The sequence below is a fragment of the Pleuronectes platessa genome, chromosome 17 (assembly GCF_947347685.1).
Source record: "Pleuronectes platessa chromosome 17, fPlePla1.1, whole genome shotgun sequence".
In the NCBI taxonomy this organism is placed as follows: domain Eukaryota; kingdom Metazoa; phylum Chordata; class Actinopteri; order Pleuronectiformes; family Pleuronectidae; genus Pleuronectes; species Pleuronectes platessa.
Genome location: NC_070642.1, coordinates 5,809,555 through 5,834,986, shown reverse-complemented (window position 1 = coordinate 5,834,986; position 25,432 = coordinate 5,809,555). Strand labels below are relative to the sequence as shown.

General features: G+C 39.7%; 1 protein-coding gene across 1 annotated transcript; it reads left to right on the top strand.

Annotated features, from left to right (window-relative positions):
- The first annotated feature begins 1,553 nt into the window (after window positions 1-1,553).
- On the top strand, window positions 1,554-24,803 carry opn5 (opsin 5). Its single transcript, XM_053444529.1, has 6 exons — window positions 1,554-1,671; window positions 12,693-12,812; window positions 21,153-21,323; window positions 22,343-22,677; window positions 22,785-23,029; window positions 24,259-24,803. The coding sequence occupies exons 1-6, from the start codon at window positions 1,554-1,556 to the stop codon at window positions 24,323-24,325; spliced, it is 1,056 nt and encodes a 351-aa protein (XP_053300504.1). The 3' UTR covers window positions 24,326-24,803.
- Window positions 24,804-25,432: the final 629 nt, after the last annotated feature.

The following is a 25,432-nucleotide window of genomic DNA, read 5'->3' as shown; positions in this document are numbered from 1 at the left end:
ATGCAGGTTTGTGAAACGTGTAGGTGGGTACTGGCTCCTTAAATATTGCCTGCATGCAGAGGTGTAAAGTAGCGAATTACATTTACTCACGTTACTGTAATTGAGTAGTGTACTTTGTAATTTTTTGAGTAGTTTTTGAAATGGGTAATTTTACTTTTACTTAAGTAGATTTTGACTGAAGTATTGTACTTCGCTACATTGGAAATTACATCCGTTACTTAGTAAAAAAAAAAACATAGTTCGAGACGCAAGGCAATTCTCACTGCAGTGGTAGATACGGCATAGAGTGGATGGTTCCCTCACGTGCACGTTCAACATATGAAAACTGATCGTAAAGTTAAAAGTTCTCGAAAAATATGCGCGACATGGAGAACACTGCACAGGGAGCGGCTGCAGAGGGGCTGAAGAGGCGCCCGCGGCTGAAGAGCTGCGAGTTCCGACCCCTGGCTACGGCGAAAGAGCGATTTGTTTACTGATCCGCCGTTAAAGACGTGCGGACGTCAACACATTAGTTCGGCTAGAATATTAGTTTCGCCCCGCATTTCCCCCTCCCGGTCGCGCGCACCACCTGTTATGGGCGCACCACACAGTTTGAGAATCACTGCGCTACACAGGGACGGCCCTAACACCCCCCCCCCCCCGAAAAAATATATATATTTATTTTTTCAAACATTTTCCACGAAAACGGGATTGCAACTTTCAGACGGTATTTAGCCCTGTAAGACTGCATTTCTTTTCAAATAAACACAACAACGTTCTCATGAAAATGAACATGTTCAATGAACTTGTTCATGCACAACACTGCCTGAAACTCAACACTGGCCTACCTACCTCGGCCGCCTGCGAGCAACTCTTCAGCTGTGCTGCTGTTCACTGCAAAGCGAGCCCGGATGAGCTCTGCTCACCTTGATAATCAGCTACTGCTCAAACTCAACAAGAAGTTTGTAGACTAGTGCTCTAAAGGTGGACCAAAGTTTAACCAAAAGTTTAAATATACAGTGGGACAGCGGCATTTTAACTTTTATTTTAGCTGTCATGTGGTTCATGTCTTGACATGTCCTCCCAAAAGTTATTAAATGTTGTGTTGACATGTAAAATGTTTAATGTTTGACATGTTTAATGCCACTGGACTTATATTTGTAAAGATTCTACTTTAATTCATTGGATTTATGACCCCTTGTCCTTTTTTGCACTGTATAGGAGCGGCCCGATCAAGTTGTTGGAAGTAACTAAGTAACTTTTACTTAAAGTAGATTTTAAATGAGCTACTTTTTACTTTTACTTGAGTAGAATTTTAGATAGGTACTTTTACTTGTACTTAAGTAAAATTTCATCAAAGTAAAGGTACTTTTACTTGAGTACAATATTTCAGTACATTTTACACCTCTGCCTGCATGCACAATTTAACATTCTACGCATTGCATGAATGGGTGGATTTATGCAGTTTTGAGTTGTGAGTCCTGTATGTGTTTGTGTGCGTTTTCAATTTGAAGTAGCTTCATTGTTTGAGACCTTTGCTCCACTTCACAGGACATTCCCCACCGAAGGAAGTTATGGCGAACGAGACGTGGCCCTCATACGCCTCCCATCATCTGCTCCATGGTGACCCTTTCGCCTCAAAGCTCTCCAGAGAGGCGGATATCGTTGCAGGTTTTTACATCTGTATCATAGGTCAGTCTCTTATTGTGAAAAATGCTTTTCTTTGTTGCTGCAATCAGGTTTAGTGCAAATGTTTTAGGGAGCTTAAAGAAAACAGATAATAGGAGTCTGTGACATGAAATAAGTGCTGATATCTGATTTAGGAAAACACATGACTTCACGTGCGGTCATTAAGACGGAGTTCAGTTTAACTTTGTTATGTGAGTTGGGGGACTTCTGCAGAAGCTGTTTGGCAGGACACACAGGAAGCTGTGTTGAGGCTTTGGGTTTATTTTGGCTGACTGTAAGGAAACATCACATCATTGGTCCACACACAGCTGTGCACAGTGTTTTGTCTTTAGCTTCTTCATGTGTGTGAAATCGGAATATGAAATACATTTTCACGCCAGAAAGAAACTGGTAAAGCCCAAAACTGTCGTAAACAGTTGGAAAGTGAACCCAGTGTAGAGAAATGACCATTAGCTGTAAAATACTGTAGCTGACCAAGTGGTATGTGTGTTGCTAACTGGTAGCCACTAAAGCTGACTAGCACTACAGAGGGAACAAGGACAAATGTTATAATAATGCTAAATTCAATTATATTGCATTTGTAAAGCAACAAGGCATAACATACACAATCTTAAAGCACTTATCAGAATGTACTCAAAACTATACCATGGAACTATTACGCTGCTAGTATAAGCGTTGCCTTCAAATGATTCTTAACAAAAAGTACATTAAATAAATTAATAATGGCAGCAATTACAACGCTTCAACAGCAAATACAATTACTGACTTTTCCTATTTAAAGCCTTCTGGAGACGTTCCTCTGGAGGCAGGCAGCAGCTCAAAGAGGAGCAATGTTGAGCCCATGCCTGGTTTCAGTGATAGTTCAGTACTGACTGGCCGACAGACATGACCACCTTGTCATTTTCCTATCTTTGTTAAAAATTGGGAAGAGACATTATGTCTTTGTAGCTTTCATTTTCAGCAACAAAATAGATGGAGAATGCCATGTAAGAGAGACTCAGAGGAACCATAACAAATCTTGGGAGTTGTTTTTTTCCAGAGTTTTGGGGAAATCATTTACAAATCTTCAGAGAAGGCAAGCTGTGGCAGCAGGGTGCTGGCTGGCTCCAATATCCACGGGAAGGACACAGCACGGGAAAACAAAGACGAGGGCGAGCAGCAAGGCACACGGGATGTCTGGGTTACATGGAGGGAAAAAACACATATTAGTTACTTTCAAAACAAAAGGACACGAGAGCCGAGAGAATCATATGCGAGTGGTGTACCGAACAAGACGGAATTATCTGGCCGAGTAGTGGAGTCAAGACCAGGCTTTTATGGAGAGGTTGATAAGTGAGTGAGAGCAGGTGTGCCTTGTCTGCTGCTGAGGAGAAACCAGCCACACCCCCTGCCACACACACGACCTGCAGGGAGAGAGAACCAAAAACACCAACACACAGAATCATCACACTCAGAGGTGTTATCAAATCAGAGGGATTTTTATGTAGGTGTAAACCCCGATATATTAAAACTGCAGTTGACATGTATAACACAACAGGGTGTTAATCGCGGGTTGGAGATAAATGCATAATGCCAAATGACCATGTGGTGGTTACAGGTTGCAGCCAATCATTGATACTAGTATTTTGAATATATGCATTAAAATTGACTTCCATTTATTTCTTGTAACTGCGTTATGTTTGGTGTTTAATTGACCAGATTAGCCATATCAGACTTTGGAAATGGCTTATGATCAGACATCTATAAACTCAGAATCAATTATCTATTGTCAGTCAGATGACCCACAGCATTTAGTGGGAATTGAAAAGCTGGAGCTGAAAAATTGGAATTCTGCCAGAAAGATTTGTCCCAGCTGGTGAGGGATCTGTGGGTCGACAGTGTCACACTGCACAGCCTCTAGCGTCCCCTGTGGATTTGATACACATCCCGCCCCCCACAACTTTTTTCCTTTTAATGGTTTTGAATAGTTGCAGCAGCTGCTGACACACAAAAGTCACGGTGGTTTTAGCCATGTGCTGTTTTTATGTTTTTCTGATAAAGCCTTTTTTTTTTATTTGGTTGGATGCATATCCTACTTGTACAAAATGTTAGGTCTCTATCATACATTTATAAGCTTTACATATGTCACAGTGCTAGTGTGTGGGTTAGTGGTTCCTACAACCCAGATTAATCCACATGATACCATCTGCTACTGCTTCTTATATTTGAAGAGTGGGAGAGGAATGAAAAATGTAGGGCATTACAGTCTGATATCACATGGAAGGCCGGCCAACATTTAGATAAGACAGGGTGAGCTATATTTCATTTCATAAAACTGAATAAGGAGGTAATGTAGCCCAGACTGTATGTAATGTGTATATATGAATGTTTATGCTTGTACAGTACAGCTAAAATATTTGACTGAGATACAGTTATGGTTTCTTTACAGAAATATAAATCAGTGGGAGCAGCTACCTGTGACCTGCCTTCTGCAGCTGATATCACTTACTGCAGTTTTATTTTGTATATTCTTTTAGAGCCTGCGGTGCCATTTTATAATTTTATAGTATAATACCATTTACTCTGTAGATGCATCCCTCCCAGCCCAGCAGTACTTGCGCACACTGTTACGGCTGGCTGTGACACCGAGCAAAATAATGGACGCAAGACCAAGAAAGACTATTAATGCATAGTTTGAAATAAACCCCTGACACCACAATGTTGTCTCCGCAGCACAGGAGAGAGGGACAGCCAAACAAAGGGCCTTTATATATAAGCTCAGCACACTAGCCCCCTGTCAATCAGATGATCAACCTCGTGGAAAGGAGGGACAAAGCAATTCCAAAACAAAAACAGGATGTAACAACACACACTGCCTCTCACAGCAAATGTGTGTAAGGAACAAGATAATCCTGAAGACGCTTCATTAAGTCAAAAGGCCTGACAAGAAAACGTTAATCTGCACGTAGGTCGGTGGAAACCCAGAACCTACGCAAACACACAATCCCAGAAAGCCTTTTATCTGTCAGTGGGCTGAATGGAGCTCTGCTGAGACACTGGCAGTTGAATGTAAATGTATTTAACGCATAGAATTAACGATTTTAGTTTTCAGATGTAGTTATCATCTTGCTTCAGCTCCTCTGTACGAGCTCCAGTTGTCAGAGCTTTGTTGCTCACATCTGTCTGAGTCTTGTACACTGTGTCGGCCTCCTATATAACCACTCAACCTGGATTCAAATTAGCAACATTGGATAACGCATATTGTGCAGAAGGCAAACGGGTTGGCAGATGCTAAGAAACTAGCATCTGGGAAACTCAATCGATTTTAAATTGAACAGACAAGCTGACATATATAACAGACTTGGGAGAACAGATCCTTAATAATGAGGTAGTAATGATTGAACACAGACACATGAGGGCGAAGCAAAAACCGAAGCTATGACCAAAGACAGGTCAGAAACCTCAGAGTTAAAAATGATGCAAAATGCAAGATCTCGCCATGTTAAAGAAAATTCATAGATCTGCCCCCTGATCCGGATCAGCACCAAACTTAAATGAGTGGGGTTCTTCCCTGGTCCATACAACATCCTTCCATCAAGTATGTAGAATCATATGACAAGTTGTGATTTAAACAGAAGGATTCAGGAATGTCATCCCAGTGTTTGGATCTGCTATTTTATGAAATAAATAAAAAAAGTGTATGACAAATTATTAGATTTTCTCTGTTGCAACTTAGTCCTTCATTTCAATAATGCACGAAATGATTGTGTTAATCTGCTGTCATTAATCCACCTCAACGTGTTTTCACTTTTCAATTTTGCAGAATTGATGTTGGAAATTTAGTTCTTGTTAAATAAAACACCTTTAAAAATGTATGCATTACTGAGGTTAGAAAGTTCACGTATAGACTTCAGTAAAATACAGCAAAGTACAAGAAACTGACTTAGCATAACAGATCGTAACATATGTACATCTAAAAGGTTGGGACTGAAACATCCAATTCATTTAAAAATCTGATCTGTGTAGCATGCTGACCTTCGTGAAATAAATACATAAAATAAATGGATGAAAGAAACATAAATATCATATATCCATCATATGTTCTACATGGTCTTGTCCTCTTTAATCTTTTTATTCCCATCATCTCTTCTTCCGCTGGGAATAAGACCTGACAGGTGAATTAGCATCAAAGCACCTAGCTTATAATAGTCACATAACTATAGTGGATGAAAGCCCACTTTCATTTGATCATTAGTTTAGTCATTTTTCTTTAGCTTATGTTTTGGATATTTGTTTAAAATGTGTGTTACATTTGGATGTAAACCTGACCACTAGGGACATTAGCATTGTCTTCTCTTGATCAGAGCAAAGTTAATTTTTGATTGAAGAAACAGAAACATTGTCCTGCCTGTTGCACATCTGCATTTTCCCGTTTGCAAAAAAGGTGCAAGGCTGTGAAGGACATTGGTTTCTCTTCACATCACAGCTTAGCATATCTCCGGATGTCCCCATCGTGGCTGCCGAAGCCCTTGGTAGCAGCAGCAGAACCAACAATGGGACGTGAAGTGAAAGAAAGTGGATTATATCTTATCCATAAATATATATATAGATCAGGAGGCATATATGATTGATGGCTGCAGAGGATCGGCTGATCCCTGCTCCATTAGTGTGTCAAGCTTTAGCCTCTATACAAAACACACTATCTGCAGATAGGTTAAACAGGAGCTTCACTCAATATGCAGGCAGAGTAAGAGGCAGCATGATGTACGTTGGGGTGCATGCAAGTTATTTTCTATCTATTTACATTTCCTGTGCATTTTTCCCAGGCTCCATGAGTTATAGCTCCTACAGCTCAATCTTGGCTGAAAGCCTGTCTTTTCCAGATACAGAGATATGAGTGCAATGAAATGCGAAGATGCACAATACGCTCATTGTGCTATTCATTCATACAATTTTGCCTTTTTTTATTTAACTCTCCCCATAAATAATTGGAATGAATCAGGTTTATTTATTCCTGAAAAATATGTTTGTGCAGATCAAACAAGCTGAATGGGAAACAGCTGACAGGACAGCAAGATCATGACTGAAAGGTTAATTCTTTTGACGTTTTTTTTTTTATTTAGAAACCTGCGAGGCAAGAAGAGAAGAGGTTTTCTCCGCCATGCCTCTGTGCTCCTCAGTGGACAGAATATTATGGTCACTCTCACTGTGTTTATTTTTGTAAGCTCCAAGATAAAAATGTACCTCCATTAATAGATTGCATGGATAGAAGAGATAAATGGTAAAAAGAATGCATTTATATAGTGCTCTAATATTCTCTTGGACTAATACAGATGACATTCAGTCATTGACACACATTCACACAGTGCTTCTGTTTCTAGCTTTTTGTCTATCATTCATGGATCTCATTCATTCATTCACTGCCATATCAGGAGCAGTTTGGAGCTCATGTGTCTTGCCCGAGGACAAGCTGGGTATCCAACCACCAATCTTCCGATCAGCTGAAGACCCGCTTTACCTCCTGAGCCAGAGCCCATCTGTAAGCCTGCTCTGTTATCAATGTTTACATTCCTCAGGGTGGGAAACTTAACACATTCTACGTTGACTCTCAAAACATTATCAGTATGCTGGAGGGAAATTGGATTTTTATGACTCTGTGTTGGCCAAAGCCATGGATAGAGGCAGTATGTTGTCCGTGTGTCCGCCTGTCCCATGTTTATGAACACGGTATATCAGGAATATCGGAGGTAGTGTCCTCAGATTTAGCACAAAGTTTCACTTTGAGAATATGAAGGATGAACTATTTATACTTTTGTGGTCAAGGGTCAGTGGATCAGGCCACTGACTAAGGGCTGTAGTAGGACAGCCTTGAGGTTTCACGATTTAGAGCACCCTATATATATATGTTTATATACAGGGTGTGTGTGCGTGTGTGTGTGTGTGTGGGGGGGGTTAGGCCTTATAGAAACACAAACAAAGTAGACTTGCAGCAGAACAACAACAACCTCGGTCAACTTGAATTAATTTAACTTACTTAAATCCGTAATGTGGCTCAAGGCCTACTTTTCCTCTGCTAGTCCTTCGCTAGCTCAATAATTTTGCTGATATGAAGCTTCAGGTGACAGCAGTCCCACTGCATGTGACAAAGCTTCCTATCAGTCCTCTGTAATAGTCTTTAAATGAAGGCTCCGTGTTCCTCTCAATAAATTCCTTCAATTTCTTCGCTACATTAGCTATATGAGTCTGGAAAGACAGATGTAAACTGTACATTTACTGGTTCGGAGATGTGCATAACCATGGGGTGGTAACTCCATTTCTGTTATGGCTTCATAACATTTCATTATTCGTAAATCATTTTCTATTTACCCTTCAAATCCACTTCAAGACCAATATCCACTTCCCTTTTTAGCGCTTGGACAGCTTATCGTTAACCATGCTTTAACCTTGTAAGCTTTGTAGTGCATTGCCTTTGGTTAGCTTTAAAGCATATCTGTGATGGAGTTACGACTCATTTACACTTAAAGTCAACTATACTGTAAGATTTAGGTGAAAGGGAACTATATAATGCATTTACATACTTTATATTTAAATGGGACCTGGTCCTCTTTACAGGAGTCCAGACTGGACAAATTAAACACATTTTGAGTTTTTAGCAAGCTAAGGCTACCTCAGGTTCTCTTTCATGTTTATAAGGGGGGCAGTACTTAGGCAGTAAAGACCTAAAATAAAGAATTCAATAGACAACTGTGTGTTTGTAAATGACTCTTTTCAAATTACACACAGAAAGTTTATTTATTACTTGTTCTTAGAAGGATGCAGGATAAAAAAATGTTAACCTGCACTCGCTTACATGGTTGCATAATCATGCAAGTTACACACGATAAACAGTGTAAAGCTGTACAGTGTAAGTACAATCTTAGTATTCTTGTAGAAAACCCTGTCAGGCTATCTGTGTCATTTCACATAGAAATAATGTACTCGGTGTACTGAAAGAACTGGCAGATCACAATCAAGTCCACATTGTTTATGTTGGTCTTGCCACGTTGCGGCATTCTGGTCTCATAGTTGAGCTCAGTAAATTAAACCGGTTTTACACAACTGACCATGAGGAAAGCTGTTATGTCAGGCCATTATGTGGTTGCTCCTGTTTGTCATTATAAACCGAGTGGATACAGAATGGGGTCGATAACGGTGGAATTCTGTCATTCTTCTCCACTCTTATTTCTCTCCCTCATTATAGCCTATAGTCTCTTGTGTGCTGGAAATGTCAGTACCTTTTTTCACATTGCAATCCAGTTTTCATGGCATGAATATGTTGCTGCCAGTGGTTGTTGAATGCCTGATGTGAATTGTTTACCCTAAAGCTTTTACTTGTCATGTTTCATTCATGGTGAGTCTGTAAACAACGCAAGAAAAGCAGCGGATTATCTAGGTTTATTTGCATTTGAAAAAAAATCAAACATCCCTGCCACACTTATTATTTATTATCTTTAGTGACCTTTCTTGCCTTACTACACATGCTTCTCTTGCGCACTTCCTTTGTAAATGAGTTGCATCCTTTTCTGTGGCACGATAACACCATCGTATGAATGAGTGATTTGTTTTGGTTATCAGGAGTGCCCCTCTGTTTTTTAATCAAACTGTATCTTTAATAACAAGTGGAAAAGGATTTCTAGGAAAAATTTAAAGTTAATGTTTTTCTACTGTGGCTGAACTGAAGGTCATTTAAAAGTAAATCAACTAAAGGGCATAAGGAGCCTGATTCATTCCTCAGATTTGTACATAAAAAAAGACAAGCGCCACATTTCTACAATATTGTCCACATTCTGTTTCATTGTTTTCCGCTTGCTCTCTTTTAAAGATGTCATTTCATGTGCGCTGTCAGTCTAGCTCGACACCCTCATTCCTCGCCTGGTCTTCTTAGATGCACAAACAACAGTGAATAGACTCACTTGGCCTTTTAAACGCAATAACTGGCCTGTGTCTGAAATGAATCCTTGAAATTGGAGGCACGGTGTAGTTGTGCACAGCTGTGTTTCTTGCCTGTGAAAGGTGACACAATGCATTGTGGGATTGTTTGCAAAGAATTGACCTCGTACATTTTTGGACACTGAACCAAACTTGCTATTATGTAGACATGTCAACACACACGCAGGCACGCACGCACGCACGCACGCACACAGAGAGAGAAAAAAGTAAATTCAGCACAATCACTGCAGTTGCTTACTAAATGCAAGAGAAACATCCACTTATAGATTCAACACGAGACGTGACACTGGTTATTTATCTTTCATGTGTTAATTGTGTAATTTACTCTCTGCCTTAATGCCCTATAACAAGATGCACTGAGAGGCACAGTGATGGGGACGATTTCCATGGCTACAAATTGCTCATTGGCATTGTTATTGAGATCTTTGGAGCAGATCTGAGCAACAATTCTGTTGCACAAGCCCGAGCTACAGTTGTGCTTTCGCAAGAGAGTTAGTGTTGTGGCTGTAAAAAAACGAGCTCATTTTCAGGATGATTGTTATGTGCAAGGAGACAGACAGAAGTACAAAAAGTCCGGTGGAACGACTTTTGGTTTTTAATTATTTGTATAGGATTGATTGTGATTATTAAGAATCCCTGATAGTTTGCTAAGATGGGGAGACATACACCCCCTGAAGCAGAGATGATATCCAGAAGTCTGTAAGTCAGTTGTCAGTCCGGGCATGTTTATGTGTTTTGGGGGATTTTGCATCGGATGTAAATCTTCAAAGTGTAGCCTGCTTTTGCTAGTGTATCCAGGATTATCAACCCTGACCCTGGGCGGAGCTGTGGCTCAGGGGGGAGAGCGGGTCAACCAGATTCCAGAATCCTGAATCAGAAGGTCGACAGGTAGATTCCTGTCTCCCCCGTCCTGTATGCCAAAGCAAGCAGTAAGATTATGAAATTGAAAGCCCTGACTGCTGTGCTGGTAGCGTATGATTGATGTATGATAGACAAGTGCTGCACATAGACACACTGTATGAGTTTGTGAGTGATTGGGTAGATGGCAAAACTGTACTGTAAAGCGCTTTCGAGAGTTAATCCTAGTTCTTAAAGAGAAAACAGGAACGAGATTCAAACTACTGAGACAGAACTACAGGTACATACACTAACAAAGCCTTGTAGCACCTGTAGAATAAGGTTTGGTTATTAACATATTTAATATTATTAATAATTATCAGGGCTTGTTATTTATATTAACATCATTTTTAAATTTGTATTACTAAATAGGAGGCACCACTTTGGTTTAAGAGACCAATAACAAAACTGTTGCTACAGTCTCTTGGTAATCAACTAGAAGTATCAATATTTGGGGAAATATCAGTAATGTAACAAACCAGTTGTCACACAGGGCGAATACAGAAATAATCATAAAATCGTCACTGATTAAAGCACAACAGAATTTATCAACCGCAACAATATTCCTGCAATAACTTTAAATTATCAAACAACGCTTATCCAACTCCAGCTACCACAACAAGCAACCATACGTAAGCACAAGCATCTATAATCTCATAGTGTGCATGCATGCATGCGTGTGTGTGTGTGTGTGTGTGAGTTACGTCAGGGCTTTTTGCCTTGCTCCTCAGGTGGTCACGACGAGCTGGTTTATTCAGGGCAGCAGGAAAACAGTGACGCCGACTCAGATGGAGGAAAACGTGATCTGCTTCGTCCCCTGACTTCAGTTGATGCTGGCAGCTGTCTCCTTCCAGATCGCAAGCGTATTTGCCGAACACAAACAGTCTTTTACTCGACCTGCGAGAAGAAGACTTGTGGCTGGGGCTACATTTTAGGTTTGAAAGGTTTCAGTAAAGCTTTCTCCTTCTGGCAGCATCATGAAAAAGGACTGGGAGCAAGCAGCGAGGGTCAGAGCAGGTCTCAGCTGCAGGTCAGGCTGGATCTCACTCAGTGAGAGACCCAATTTGAATTCAAGCCAAACTTCACTGGAATATTTTTTGCTATCTTATTCAATCTGTTTTCAGATATGACACGGGTCAAGACTTTCTCCAGAGGTTGCCTTATGCACAAGAACAAAGCAGCAGGATAAAAACAACAATCATCTGAAGGCCAGGGGTGGAGCAGCAGGCAGGTCCAGGATGTAACACATTAACTCTGCTCCTGGGATCATGTGTTTTTGTTTACAGCACATCGACACCATCCCTCTTGTACCACCACAAATTATCTTGAAGTCATTGTCGGTGTCTTCAGTGATGGTGGCTCCTAATTTTTAATCCTGATATATTTGATTTATTTGTTTCACTTTTGTGTCTGTTGAGTGTTGTCAAATTACATCAACACACCCACCTGCTCTTGGTGAACTCCACAGAGGTCATTTTTTGCCTGAATAAAGATGGAAGGATCTCTACAGTTCATCCACCCCCCTGCACAGGAACGGCTTGGTTTCCTTGAGAGCTCAGAAGCAAGAATGTCAGCGCAATTGCAATAGTGGAAAAGTTTCAGCAAAAGTTTCTGAATATAAACCAACCATGCAGAGAAATACATCTGTGATTCATTGCCTGTGAAACCACTGGCACTCCCCATGTATATATAAAACGAGTGGGTTCCATCTCCAAAAGGCAGTGCTTTGAACATGACATCTGAGATAATCTGATGACGTCTTTAAGAGTCACCGGCCCATCATTGCATCGACAGACCAGAAACAATGAGTTACGCCACATTTATATACAGTTTCTCATACTAGCCATGCTAACTAGCCGCTAGCCATCATCCAGGCCCGTTTTCAAGGTTACAAGAGGTACACTTGACAACGGATTCAGAGGCTTTGACAGTGACAGGACCTGCAACTTGCACTAAGCAACACACCCACAGGCACATTTCAAAAGACAAAGACATTGTTACTTGTCCTATTAATAAATATAGAAATCTTCTGTCTGTTCTTCTACATAATGCCTAACAATAGAGGCGATAAGCAATCAATGTCTCAGATGTGTAAATGTATGTATTGTAACGTGTGTAATGTATTTCATCAAACTTCTCTCTCTCTTTCTCTCTTGCAGGAATAATGTCTGCAACAGGGAATGGCTACGTCATTTACATGACCATCAAACGCAAGACCAAGTTAAGGCCTCCTGAGCTCATGACTGTCAATCTAGCCATTTTCGACTTTGGCATTTCAGGTACTGTAAAGCATTAAAAACCCAGCATTATTTTGTTGTTAAACCAAATGACACATTTGCATAATGTGATTTAAATTGTACAAAGAAAAATGTTTTTATGAATGGATCTGTAGCTTTTTGGCAACTGCAAAAAACACCACAAAATACTTTTCCTGACCACCTAGCTAAAATTACTTTTCAGAAATTAACAACAAAACCAAACATGGATTCCACCACACTTATGGACATTCGATTTTTTTATGTCGTTATGCTTCTTGTCCATTTTGCTTGGTCACTCAGATGTGTTATCACTTTGTCAGCTTCAAAGATCATTCAAAGGTGAAAGTGATGAGATCTTAGTTAATGGTAAAACAGCTTGGTGCATGTTCTGTATGATCATATGCCTGGAGTATGCTGGGAGTTTTATCTTCCTGTTGTTTCTGTTGAGGAGGACAATGGCTGTCAATAATTTAAATGGGATTAACTCTCATCACATCTCCCCCTATCTCCCTTTACATCTAAATTTAGGTTGGAATGTGGATGAACACGTGTTCTTTGATTAAACCAGTTTGATCTGGATGGATTATGAATACATTAACTCTTTTTTAATATATGTATATGTTATTGATAAGAGAGATGTGACGGTAACTAGATAGTCTGGTTGGATCTTTGGAGAAGTGAAATCATTCTGTGCTTGTGGGATGTCTTGTGATTTGAACTGCCACAGAGGGCAGTGGGAAAGTTCCTCTTGTTACTGAGCAATCAGCCAAATTGGTTTGGTCAAGTCAATACTGTTGAGAAGTGAATTCACATCTTCCTTGCATCTCATTTAATTAATCTTCCCTGTTTAATTCCTCTTCACATATAAGTTCACAAGTAAGGGTTACATTTTCATTATTCATTCACGTTACCATAGGCAGAGGCTGTTAGAGGAATCAAATTATTTTCTTTCCCTGTGCTGTTTCCACTCTTGATAAAAACGGGCTATATATCTGTTGACTGCTTTTTAATTAACTCTTGTGTTGTTTTTTTAATTTCACTAATTTAATTAGTTGTTCAGCACTGCATCTCAAAGTGTCCTCATGTATTTCAAACACGTTCTGTCTCCATTAATAACTTTTTTTAACTGACGTGTTTCTGCATGACTCACTTGTTAATTCACACTTCTACCCTCAAGTAAGCTTTGACATTTTGAATTTGAGGTTGTCCTCTGTCCTAACTGAATACTGTCACATTATGGAACCAGACTTAACACAATTCCCCTACAGCTACTAAAAAGGAACAGATTTTACAGGTAAAGGTCACTTTAGTTGTCATGGAGAATACTCCATTCACTTCAGTAATCATACTGTGTTATTTTGAAAGACAGGAAAATAAATGGTAATAATGGTTTGGCAAGTGTGTAGGCTAGCCTGACGCATGTATAGAGCCGATCATTCACTAGTTGTTGCTCATAGGCCATTAAACCGAATCACATCATCTCCACAACTCAGCGAGTAATAAAGTGTAGAAAATACTTTATTTATTAAGGATGTTGACTTTGCCATCAGTTTTGGATGTACTCTTAGCAAATTAAATTATTGAATCTCTATATAGAAGTGTACATCTCAGCAGAGGGCAGATCGAATGAGATAAAATACACAAATTCAAATTGACTTCAGTGCAATTGTGATGATCTGCGATGGCCTGTGTCGTGTCCATTTAGCCTTTTTGAATGAAATGAATCCTGCTTCCCTCCAGTGGGTTAAACATATTTATTAGTAGTGAAAGTGAAGAAATTGTCCATTCTGTTATTTTCCTCTTTTTCCAATAATATGTGAGACTTAGAGAGGAGACGTATCAAGATCGTATGTAAACGTCTGCCCCGTGTGTATTCTGGTGTTGCTGCACCTCAGTGTGGGATGCTGACCTGAATATACCCTGCTCTGTGCAAACACAGCTAGGGTTAGCCAGGCTATCAGACCATGTGTTTCCTCTTGAGCTACTTAAGCACTTGACCTGGCTCACAATAAATGTTATTGAACAAGTAGGCTCTCTTCTCAAGCCTTGTGATGTGGTTGATGTCATCATAATATGCTGAATAAGAGTTTTATGCCAAAATGGACCATGCACCAGTTAAACAAGCAGGTCCTAAATTTGTCTGTCTGATTCATGCTGTGCTGTTTTAAAGGACATTTTCATTAGCTATAGATTTATTCCGCAACACCATCTTCCTCATTCTGTCCATAGTTTGAAAGGATTCAAATGTATTATTTATGTAAGCTCTACAGCTATTCAACTATAAATTCGAACTCACCCTACAATTTCTTTCTTTCAATAATAATTCTCAATTAATCAAATTGGTTCAGTTTGCTATTACACCTCACCTCAGACCCATCCCTCCTGATTTAAATCTTTAAATTACATGTTCCAACATTTATATAAATATAGCTATTCCGTATTTACACACTAATCTTGGCAGAAGTGGATTCAGATGCTGTGCACACTTCTAAATAGAACGATTTGCAAAGTGCCCTTTGTAACAATGGAATAGTTGTTAGTAGTTCATGTTGCTCGGGGGCAATATTTTTGTGTGGGAGTCAGACCAAGAGTAATGAGAGCTAGTAAGGGGTGAATGGACTCTGAAGACTGAGTTAAACAGGGTCAAAAATGTTGTTATACAAGACAGGTGTTTACATCGTCCATTCTGTATGATTTGGTGAGAACGGAACAGTATTAATCAGCCTGTAGTCATTATACTGTTACCATTGGTAATTATGCTGCTGTGTTGCTCTGTATGAAGGTGCAAATTCCTATAATTCTTAACTGAAGATGCCCAACCACTAAAAGAAACCTCTCTTGCTCATGTCAGGATGGACAATTTGAAAAAATACATTTGTAATTTTAGATATTTATGAAAAAATATGTTTAATTTAACTACTTTTTTATTTTTTTACCTTGCATAATACTTGTTATCCTCAGTGTTATAATCCTCACTAATCCTCCTCTGGTTGACCTGTTCTCTCATCAAGCCTTTTATTAGTGTTCAACAGGAAACAAGGTGCTCTCTCGGATCATCATGAAAATCCTAATGTACTTAACGAAAGCAGTGTCATAAGCTGCCTAAAACTGGATAACAGTATTTCAAATCATGTTGCCAATTCAAAAGAAAAACATTAATGAGATTCAATGAAAGTAAGACAGTCATAGCTGAGAATAAACCTTGTCTTGTTCTTACGTGCACAGAGCAATCCAGAACAGGCACTCTCCAGATCAAAGGATTTTCTGTCTAACACTGTGGTTCGGAGCAATTCATTTTGACATCCACTGTCCAGATAACCACAAAATCCAGGGTGGACATTTATAGGTCTCAGGTTGTGACCATCTCGTGTAAACAATACCACCAGGTCATCACTTCCACTTTTTTCCTTTACAAGATGAATCTTCAAAACTGTGAGCTCCTTTTAATGAAACCCACTTTGAATATTGATGGCCCCAAGATTATTAATCATAATCCTACTTTTGGATTGAAAGGGTATTTCAATAAGAAGTGAAAGAATTTTTTTTTCTTGCCACCTGCAGGCAAAAAGATTTAACGTGAGATTGCAAAACCGTGAGAAGCTGATTATTCCTGCACTCTCTGTATCGACCAGCATGACTTCTCAGATCTAGCAGCTTCTGAAACAGTTTCCAAATCACCCATTTAAAAAGTAATTGCCCCACCCCAAAACCTAGTAACTAGTGTTCGCAGACTTGATGCTAATAACTGCAATTAAACATTTGCGATTTTTGCTAACAACTCTTTAAGATTACTGTGGAGGAGTGTCGGCCCACTTTTCATTGAAGTATTATGTTAATTTAACAGCAATGCAATTAAATTTAAGACTTTGGAGGATGCTCCAAAACCTAAATGGATTTTTTTAAAATATATTTTCAGGTGAGTGCTTGCTTGTGTGCTTCCGATCATAGTCCTGCTGCATATAACTCAAATGCACTGTGAGCTTAAGATCACGACTTGACGGACGAGCATTCACCTGCAGGGATGTTAAGAGGTAGGAAATGCAGCAGAGTAGAACTCAGGGCTCTATCGATAATTTCAAGTCTTTAAGGTCCTGAAGCATCAAAGCAGACAGACAATCCCACTACTGCCACTGTGTAAAATAAGACAGTGTTAATAAAGTCAATTCTTGTGCCAGCTGGCTTCAAGAATACAGTACAGAACAATATGTAGTAGAATAGAATATGATGAAAAAAACAATTAAGTTTAAAATATTATTAAAGATAAGAATAAAAGTACGATTCTAAATGAGTCCACAAAATATCATCCCAAAAATGTATGAGCAGTCAAGATGTGAGATGATCCTTTTGGTTGTTTTTGATCAACAGTGGTTTGCACAGCAACTCTCTCATGGATGCCCTTTTGGTCAAGTGTCTTTCGTTTTTTGTGGAATCATAAATACTGCCCTTAACTGAGGCTAGTGAGGCCTCCAGTTCTTAGGATGTTTCTCTGTGTTCTTTTGAAACCTCAAGGGAGAATCGCTCTTGGGGGAGTTTTGCAGCCTGGATTTCCATGTGCTTTCTCCGTTTTCAGATAATATCTCTGACAGACAGTGGAGAGATGTTTACCTTCAATAAATTGAATCATCATTTATCAAAGTTTGATGATCTGAATTATTATCCTGTTTCAAATCCGTTTGAAGAGGGGAATAGCTTTTCACAGCACTGGCTGTGGTTCAAGGACAAGGCAATGTTGTGCCCTGAAAAGGGGAGATGTTAATAAAGTGACTCGGACACGGTGTTTCCTCTGCGTCAGCGTCATCAAGAATGGTTTATAATTTACAGACTCAATTTACATAGTTACAACAGTTTTGAATATAAAATGCTAAACAGTGTCATACATTTTCTTTCCATTCACTTAAATGGACAGGTAACAATATATGGAAAAGGCCTATTAATCCTTGAACATTAACAAATTATTGGCAATAAACACAAATATCTTAATCCTTATTATTTACACCCATAAACATAGTGAACATTAACCACACACAAACACATCAGCAACATCATACTTTCTGTTTGTGTGTCTGGCTAAGCTAAACATGGTTACCATGCACACAACATCTGTTGCACTCATGCTACCCACGTGCTGCTCCCTGCCTGCCACTGGAAGAGCGGAGCTACATGTTAACTAGCTGCACAAACACACATTCAACAATCAAAATAAATTTTATCTTGTAACAAAACAACTCAATAACATGTTCACAGAACATAAGCATTCATTTCCTACCTGAAAAGGGGAGATGTTAATAAAGTGACTTGGACACGGTGTTTCCTCTGCGTCAGCGTCATCAAGAATTACACCGTGCCCAGAGCTCCATTAATCCAGCCTCTGCAGGTATATCCAATCGATCAGCAGATCTTTCAACCAGGCTATACTAATTGAGTGCAGATTAACTAATCTCTATCACACACTTGAATATTATTTAAACCACTGCTTTAGAAGTAATGTTAGAAGAATTATGTTTAATAACATGCAACTCTCTGTTTGACACTTGACAAAACTAAAACGGCACCATCTGCATTTTAACTATCTACCACAGCAACAGTTATGTGACAGTCATGGTTCTCAGCATTTTTCGTCTTGACTGCAGTGAATAAAAAGCTGTACGTAAAGTATGTTGTTATACTGCAAATTCCATGCTGCTTTCAGCATCACTCAGTGCTTGTAGTGCTGAGTGATGTAGTATTTGAAGTAGTTTTTTTTTTTTTTTTTTTTAAAGGAAATAAAGTTATGAACATGTTAAAAGCACAGGAGTGCGGGCAAATGCAAGATCTATTAAAGGCTGAAGTAAAGAGAAATGTTTTCAGTTTTCTTTTAAAGTGATTACTGAACTAGCTTCTCTGATATCTAGCAGCATGGACGTAGTTTACAAAAGCTGCAGCTACATGAAGTTCACCACTACCAAATAAAGTTGATGGAAGGGACAGGGAGTGAGTCTGAGCTTCACAGGAACTCATATTCTCCCTTTTATGTAATTATTTCATCAACAGGAGTTCGGAGACTTATGACAACAATGGTCGCTGTTACCAAGCGGGAAAGGCCTCAGGACAAACAAAACAGTTTGCCTGAGAACAGGGGCTGAAAGTTTCTGTGACGTTATTGTTGTGACTCAGAATGTGTAAACTTGATTAAGCCTCCGGACATGTGAGCAATCATTAGTACACGCCGCACTGGGTTTTTCAGCGATTCCAAGAAACATTTTGGCTCATCGTGTCTCATGCAATCTTGCCTCCAGAGGATTTAGATGTTTATCTCTTTTGTGGTGCTCTTGGCTGGCCACATATATGGCTGTTGGCCTGTCTTGCTCTCCAGAAAGATGGTTAGAGCCAGGTATTTGTGTTATCTGTAAAACAAATTTGATTCTTCAGTGAGTATGTAGTGTTTGTTCTTCTGATTTAATATTTTAATGAAGTAATTATTGAAGAAATTACATTTAAGCAATTACTATGAATGTATTTGATCAGATGATAAACAGCTGTGATAGAAGGAAGGGCTGTTACTGAGTCGTATCGTTGAATCCCTCTTGGAGAAGTTTTGGTTAACCAGCCGCTACCGTTTCAAGTTTTCCATGAGCTTCCTCCGTTTTCAGATTATAGCTCTCAATAAATTGACTAATAATTTACTTGGGTTATCTTTGTCTAATATTCAGTTATAATAATACATGGAAAACTTGAAACGGGAGCGGCTGGCTCACAAAAACGATTAGCAAAATGGGACTAAGTTCCATCCCTTCCTTTATAAAATACATTCAAAGTATTTACTTTGAATGTATTTTGATAAACAGCTGTGATAGAAGGAAGGGCTGGAACTGAGTCCCATTTTGAGTCTCACCAAACAAGTAGGATACACATTGAAAACAAAGTATGGGTGCAGTCTTTGAACTCAAGTTGGACTACGAATGTTAAAAACGAATCAGACAAATAAAAGGCAACAGAATCAGTTGACGTGTTGGGCATTGGTCTGTGAACATGTGAGTCAAGAAGCGGAGGCCTGTTTTCAGGACGGAAGAGCAGACCACAACAGCTACCACAGCTTTGCGTGCTTATCATAGTCCTTCCTCTCTCTGCTGTTTCTGTCTTCTGTGCTGATCAATAATGAGGTGCTCAAGTTGCCTGTTGTCCCACGAGCTGTCAAATGGATTCATAATTTTTATCTTTAAAATCTGAGATAAGAGAAAGAGGCCTTTGTCATCAGCAGTACAAAATACTGACCAGGGTTTTTTCTGCCTGTCGCAGTTCTCTTCTCACGGTTGGGCTATCGAGGTGAAATTGATCTCAACTCAACAGACTGGGTAGAACTCAAGCTTGCACCACTGTATTCATGTAGATGGTTTTGATGCAGTGTTTATACTTTGAATAATTACACATATCAAACAGGCAAATAGTATTGAAAAGGTTTCCTTATTTATTTATTTAGTAATTTTTTATCATTTTGTGTAACCAGACATGTACTGATACCCATTCGTCAAAACCAAAATGAAGAGCACAATTTACCTTTTTAATATCATATTAAATAGAAGTGTGTCCCTGAATCATGAGAAGCATCTCATTTACAGTGTGTCGTCGACACCCTAAGATCTTGAGTTTCACTGCTGACACAATTATTAATGCTTCACATATTAATGCGTTAACTTATGAAAAGTTTCCGCTGCACATGTGAGCAAAGTTGGAATGACTGCTGTTCCATTTTTATGTTTGAAAGCTCGATTGGATCAGCATTCATTAAATTTCTCTAACATTATACAGTTTGTGTTATGTCTGTGAACTGTTTAATTTGTCCTCGACAAGAAAGTCTGAAAATCTGCTTCTCCTCATTTGTAATCTGGTTTCATTTATTGGTCACCATTCTGCATATGGACTATATGAACCTTGTAGTTGACAGTAGATGGATGTCGCAATAATACAAACATCATTCAGACGTAACACTTACTGATTACCAAAGGCCTAAACATAGTTTTAATACAAAACACTGATTCTATTTGTAATGCATGGTGGAAACATTGAGGCAATGCATGGTTTGAAGTGAGGAAAATAATTTTGTTTTAATAATTGCTGCCCATGGAAGAGTAAAAGTTGATTTGTTGTAGTTACTACTTAATAATTAATGTGTGTAAATGTGAGAGTGGTTCTTGTCAAACTAATGTGTATTTTACCCCCTGTCTTCTTTGTTTACCATTTCCTCTCTTGTCCTAAACCCCACTCTACGATTCTAACCATCTCTTCCATTCTCCTCTTCATCTTCCCTCCTATTTCTATCTCAAACCCATTTCCATTTACTTCCTCCTTCCTCATCTTCTTCCTTCTCCTTCTGTGTCCCTGCAGTGACGGGAAAGCCCTTTTTCGTTGTGTCTAGTTTTTCCCACCGCTGGTTGTTTGGCTGGGAGGGCTGTCAATTCTACGGCTGGGCGGGCTTCTTCTTTGGTGTTGGGAGCCTCATCACGATGACCATGGTCAGCCTAGACCGGTATCTGAAAATCTGCCATCTCAGTTACGGTATGTCAGTATCTCATTTACAAGGGTCTCAAACAATGAAGTTCCATTTAGACCGGAGGAATGCCCAAATTTGTATGGGATGGCTTTTGAATTAGAATAAATATAAATAACTATCTAACGTGATAGAAATGTTTTGTCCTGATTTGCATATACATTCACTGCGCCCTTTAATAGGTCCACCACTGGGTAGTTCCTCCCTTTGCTCTAAAAACAGTTCCTCGTGTTATCGTAAACTTTGCTCCATGGCGACATGACGGCATCTCATAATTTCTAAAGATTCAATGCTGCAAATCTCCTGTTCTACCAAATCCGAGTAGTGACTCCACAAAACACTTCTGGAGTTGAAGGGGTTAACAGCATTGCAGCAGAATCTAATACAATTGACCTAACTGGTGACCACGTGTTCAGACGTAATAAAAAAACAGAAAAATCTAATGCCTCCATACTGCTCATGTGGTGTTATGTAGGTGTCCCCAAGCCCTGACAATCAAATTCGACTTGAAACAGCATAATTAACAGCAAGTTTTAAGCCTAAAAGTCCTCTGATATCTTGCGACAAGGTGCATTTAGGGACTGTCACAAATGCTAACGTCCGCTAGCTTAGCCACTTCTGATGGAAGCTTTACATTACATTACATTACATTACATTTAGCTGACGCTTTTGTTCAAAGCGACTTACATTTTTAGTACACTCAACATTTATGAGGGGCCATTTAGGGATTCAGTATCTTGCCAAGGACACTTCGGCATGCAGATGGGGAAGAGTGGGGTTTGAACCGTGCCTTCTTTTGTCAAGAATTGATTTAAGGGTTTTTACGTTTTGGCTAATTGTCACAACAGTGAGAAGGCAGCAGTCAAAAACCTGGTCTGAGAGTCAGGATTAAAGATAGAAAGGAAAAGGTTTAAGAAAAATAAGGTTGGAGTGAGAGAATTAAGGCTACATTTCTGTTTAGATGCGTTTTTTAGTACCTATCGCTTCCCTAGTACATCATCATTTCTCTCTTTTCTTTCCCTCTAAGGCACATGGCTCAAACGTCACCACATCTTCCTCTGCCTGGCATTTGTGTGGGCGTATGCAATGTTTTGGGCCACCATGCCCCTGATCGGCTGGGGAAACTACGCCCCTGAGCCCTTCGGGACGTCCTGCACGCTGGACTGGTGGCTGGCGCAGGCCTCTGTGTCCGGCCAGGCCTTCGTCATCACCATCCTCATCTTTTGCCTCATCCTCCCCACTGTCATTATTGTCTTCTCCTATGTCATGATCATCTTCAAAGTCAAGTCTTCTGCAAAGGAGATGTCGCAGTTTGATGCCCGGATCAACAACAGTCACAACCTTGAGATGAAACTTACAAAGGTGGGTGAGAGGCAGGAGGGGAGGAGAGGGGAAGAAAGTACTGCTTGTCCAGGAATCATGTTAAGGTCAACTTTGTGACATGAGTACTGCTTTGTATCCTCTTCCAGGTGGCAATGCTGATCTGTGCAGGCTTCTTGATAGCCTGGATTCCTTATGCAATCGTGTCCGTGGTGTCTGCGTTTGGTGACCCGGACTCAGTGCCCATCTCTGTGTCTGTCATTCCAACCTTGCTGGCCAAGTCCTCAGCCATGTACAACCCCATCATCTACCAGGTTGTGGACCTGAAAAACGCCTGCGCAAGATCCTCCTGTTGTGTGGCCCTGAAGAAACGCACGCATTTTAGAAAGTCAAGGTAAAGAGGATTGTAATTGTTCATCTTTATTGATGATTAATTATAGCTGAAGCACATTGATAGATCAGGCAGAGCACTGGAGTTATGTTAATGCTTCTCCTTCACCGGTTTATTCACAGCAGTGTAGCTATCAGCTTTTTCAATCAAATTGGTATTGTATAAACTTTTTCAACAAATGATCCCATGATAAAATTTCCTATCTATCTATCTATCTATCTATCTATCTATCTATCTATCTATCTATCTATCTATCTATCTATCTATCTATCTATCTATCTATCATTGATGTGCCCATGTGGCTTCTATATGATTACAATACTTATCTTTAGCAAAATAAGCAGCAAACTGAGTATTTCCATCTTGAAACTACAGTGAACCAATAAGAGTCTCAAAAGAAAAACAGATTCCGACTTTACGTACAGCTTGTTATTGACTGCAGCCAGAATTTCATTCATTACACACATGTTAGAAACCAGTTATGTCATCTTCCAGTTTTCCATATTGTTTCACCATAGACCACTTGAAACAGCTGTTGATGAAAACTATGGACCCCTACAGTTGCTGCCAGTAGTTGGCTCGCAGGATAACGTTGTGTAACGAAGGTTATTCTACAGAAGGACACACTACCTTATCAATTAGTAATGCTGTGACTCCCACATTCTGTCACATCTGTCGTACATTACTTTTTTATACATTTAATTCATGGCAAAAGTGACTTTTGGGGATTAATCAGTGCCAGGATTCAATTGCCAATCTCCAGTGTCTCAAATAGATTTATTTTAAAACAAAGGAATTTGAATAGCAGGGACAACCTTTGCTGCTTAAACCAAACCTTTAACTGCAGTTGAAAGAAGAAGGTAAAGGTAGTCGTGGCTTGTAGAAGTAGGACGACGAAAAAAAGCAGATGCAGCCAGATGTGCTGGATGAATGTGGACCATGCTGAGCTCAATTGAAAAATCCACCCCAGCTTTTGATTAAAAGCCACAAACCAATCTCATCTTCAAGGGCATATGATGGTGACGTGGCAACAGCTAACTCCATCATATGTGCAGACTCAAGAATCTTCCACAAAAACAGATTATATTGTAGTGTTTTGACCATATTATGTTAAGTGTTACATAATAGGTATTAATTACACTGAACTAAAATGAATCTCAATTGATCGGCTTAGTTGGCGGAGCGTTTCCATCTGATGCGCCTGTTCTCTGCTGTTTCCATGTTCCCCGCAGGTTCTGCACCATCTCTGGCTCATTAAAGGACAAGGCACCAGCCAAAGAAGCTCACATTGAGATGTGAGACAGACGCTTTAGACTGTGTGACCTCCTTACCTCGTCTACTTTGGAAAGTTTGCCTTGTTCCCTGACCTCTGTGTCCTGCACTTACCCAGTCACACGCTGCCTGACCTCATCAACTGTTCACTCTCGGTCTTGCTGCTTGTTTTTAATGCCTAAGATGGATTTACATATGCTTACCACAGTTCCCCACCTCCTCCTACTTGGAAACACATCTTCCCCACAAGGTTCTCCTTCAAATGTGGAGCTGTGTTGTAATGTTCAGACGTAACAACATACAAGTAATATGTTGTGCGAGCTCTTAGACTCTGTTTTTATTTTTTTTCAGTATTTCAGACACACTGTCAGTTTTGCCATGAAAAAAGGAAAATAAGTACTATTGGCTGACTTGCTAGTGTTGGTCTCATAATACGCCTCGACTCAGGTTTTTGAAATTGAGAACTTTCCAACTAGTAATGTCACATTTGGAGATGTAACGTTTTTTTTTTTTGTGAAACGAACCTTGCAAAGAGAGTGTATAAATATATATATATATATATATATGCTTTAAAAATGTAATTTAAACCTTTTTCAACATGTTTTTGAAGTGGAAGTGCTATTTCTACTGTTTGTACAGGCTGTTGTCTTTTGTACCCTAACACCTTGTACACAGTGGATATATACTAATGAACATTTTAGTAGGAACACCTAATTCACTGTGCAGTTGTCCAATCAAAGAGCAAACATTCAGGTCAGAATCTTCAGCTAATGTCTATACCTTGCATCTGAATGTGGAGGAAAATGCGATTTCGGACTGGTAGGACTGATTTCTGCTGCTGACATTCTGAGATTCTAAGTTTCTGGAGTTTTCAAAAAGAGAAACATCCAGTGAGCAGCATTTCTGTGGATGGAAACAGGTTGTCGATGAGGAGAATGGTCGGACTGGTTGGAGCTGAAAGACAACATAACCACTCCTTCCAACTCTGGTGGGCAGACGAACTTCTCTGAGTGAACGTGATCAACCTTGAAGACCCCATCAGGAATCCCTCTTGTCACCTGCATATGCTAGGTTCCGAGTCAGGAGTCAACAGCATGGATCACTGGACCAGGCCGCCTGGTGTCAACAGTCCAG

Coding starts and splice junctions, on each gene's coding strand:
- opn5 (XM_053444529.1), top strand. CDS start 1,554: ATGGCGAACGAGACGTGGCCCTCATACGCCTCCCATCATCTGCTCCAT. Junction 12,813..21,152: donor TTTCGACTTTGGCATTTCAG/GTACTGTAAAGC, acceptor GTGTCCCTGCAG/TGACGGGAAAGCCCTTTTTC. Junction 21,324..22,342: donor AATCTGCCATCTCAGTTACG/GTATGTCAGTAT, acceptor TTTCCCTCTAAG/GCACATGGCTCAAACGTCAC.